Raw genomic sequence first — 1,603 nt, 5'->3', positions numbered from 1 at the left:
AGATGTGTATAAGAGACCAGTACACACGATTGTTGAATCAGTCCAAGACACGGGATGGTTGAAACAACCCGCGACACTAAGGTTAATTCAACCCAAACTTCTATAAATCATAATGTTGGGGTTGATTTATGTCATCCTGCTGCCACCAGTCAGTCTGTGCTGCCACCAGTCAGTCTCTGCTGCCACCAGTCAGTCTCTGCTGCCATCAGTCAGTCTCTGCTGCCACCAGTCAGTCTCTGCTGCCGCAAATCAGTCTTTGCTGCCATCAGTCAGTCTCTGCTGCCACCAGTCAGTCTCTGCTGCCACCAATCAGTCTCTACTGCCATCAGTCAGTCTCTGCTGCCACCAGTCAGTCTCTGCTTTTGCCACCAGTCAGTCTCTGCTTCTGCCACCAGTCAGTCTCTTCTGCCACCAGTCAGTCTCTGCTGCCACGAGTCAGTCTCTGTTTCTGCCACCAGTCATTGCAGCTGCCACCAGTCTCAGCAGCTGCCACCAGTCAGTCTCTGTTTCTGCCACCAGTCTCAGCAGCTGCCACCAGTCTCAGCAGCTGCCACCAGTCTCAGCAGCTGCCACCAGTCTCAGCAGCTGCCACCAGTCTCAGCAGCTGCCACCAGTCTCAGCAGCTGCCACCAGTCTCAGCAGCTGCCACCAGTCTCAGCAGCTGCCACCAGTCTCAGCAGCTGCCACCAGTCTCAGCAGCTGCCACCAGTCTCAGCAGCTGCCACCAGTCTCAGCAGCTGCCACCAGTCTCAGCAGCTGCCACCAGTCTCAGCAGCTGCCACCAGTCTCAGCAGCTGCCACCAGTCTCAGCAGCTGCCACCAGTCTCAGCAGCTGCCACCAGTCTCAGCAGCTGCCACCAGTCTCAGCAGCTGCCACCAGTCTCAGCAGCTGCCACCAGTCTCAGCAGCTGCCACCAGTCTCAGCAGCTGCCACCAGTCTCAGCAGCTGCCACCAGTCTCAGCAGCTGCCACCAGTCTCAGCAGCTGCCACCAGTCTCAGCAGCTGCCACCAGTCTCAGCAGCTGCCACCAGTCTCAGCAGCTGCCACCAGTCTCAGCAGCTGCCACCAGTCTCAGCAGCTGCCACCAGTCTCAGCAGCTGCCACCAGTCTCAGCAGCTGCCACCAGTCTCAGCAGCTGCCACCAGTCTCAGCAGCTGCCACCAGTCTCAGCAGCTGCCACCAGTCTCAGCAGCTGCCACCAGTCTCAGCAGCTGCCACCAGTCTCAGCAGCTGCCACCAGTCTCAGCAGCTGCCACCAGTCTCAGCAGCTGCCACCAGTCTCAGCAGCTGCCACCAGTCTCAGCAGCTGCCACCAGTCNAATACTCTCTGGTCTTCAATGAAACCTGCATTATAAATATAAGTGAACAAATATGAATGTGGAGCGAACCATTGAGGGACGAAAGTAGCAGTGAATTCAGCCATACAGGCTATGTATATTGTTTTGAATATCGTTCTAGATTTGGTCATGAAAATGGATGGCGCCGGAGTTTCATGCCCGTGCAGCTGATGATATAGGCGATAAAATCGTCTGCTGAAGGTAAACAAAAGTGGACTATAATTATTCGTCGGCGTGGTGGTGATAACACTTGGGATTCTACTAT

The 1,603-nt window shown here is 55.5% G+C and overlaps 1 protein-coding gene across 1 annotated transcript; it reads left to right on the top strand.

Moving 5' to 3' along the window:
• The first annotated feature begins 112 nt into the window (after nucleotides 1-112).
• Nucleotides 113-1,342, top strand: LOC108676455 (SH3 domain-containing protein C23A1.17-like). Its single transcript, XM_018164527.1, has one exon. It carries the CDS (start codon nucleotides 113-115, stop codon nucleotides 1,340-1,342), a length of 1,230 nt encoding a protein of 409 aa, XP_018020016.1.
• The last annotated feature ends 261 nt before the right edge of the window (nucleotides 1,343-1,603 follow it).

The sequence above is a fragment of the Hyalella azteca genome, unplaced genomic scaffold, assembly GCF_000764305.2.
Source record: "Hyalella azteca isolate HAZT.00-mixed unplaced genomic scaffold, Hazt_2.0.2 contig4942, whole genome shotgun sequence".
NCBI classification, from domain to species: Eukaryota; Metazoa; Arthropoda; class Malacostraca; order Amphipoda; family Hyalellidae; genus Hyalella; species Hyalella azteca.
This window is presented reverse-complemented; position numbering and strand designations above follow the sequence as displayed.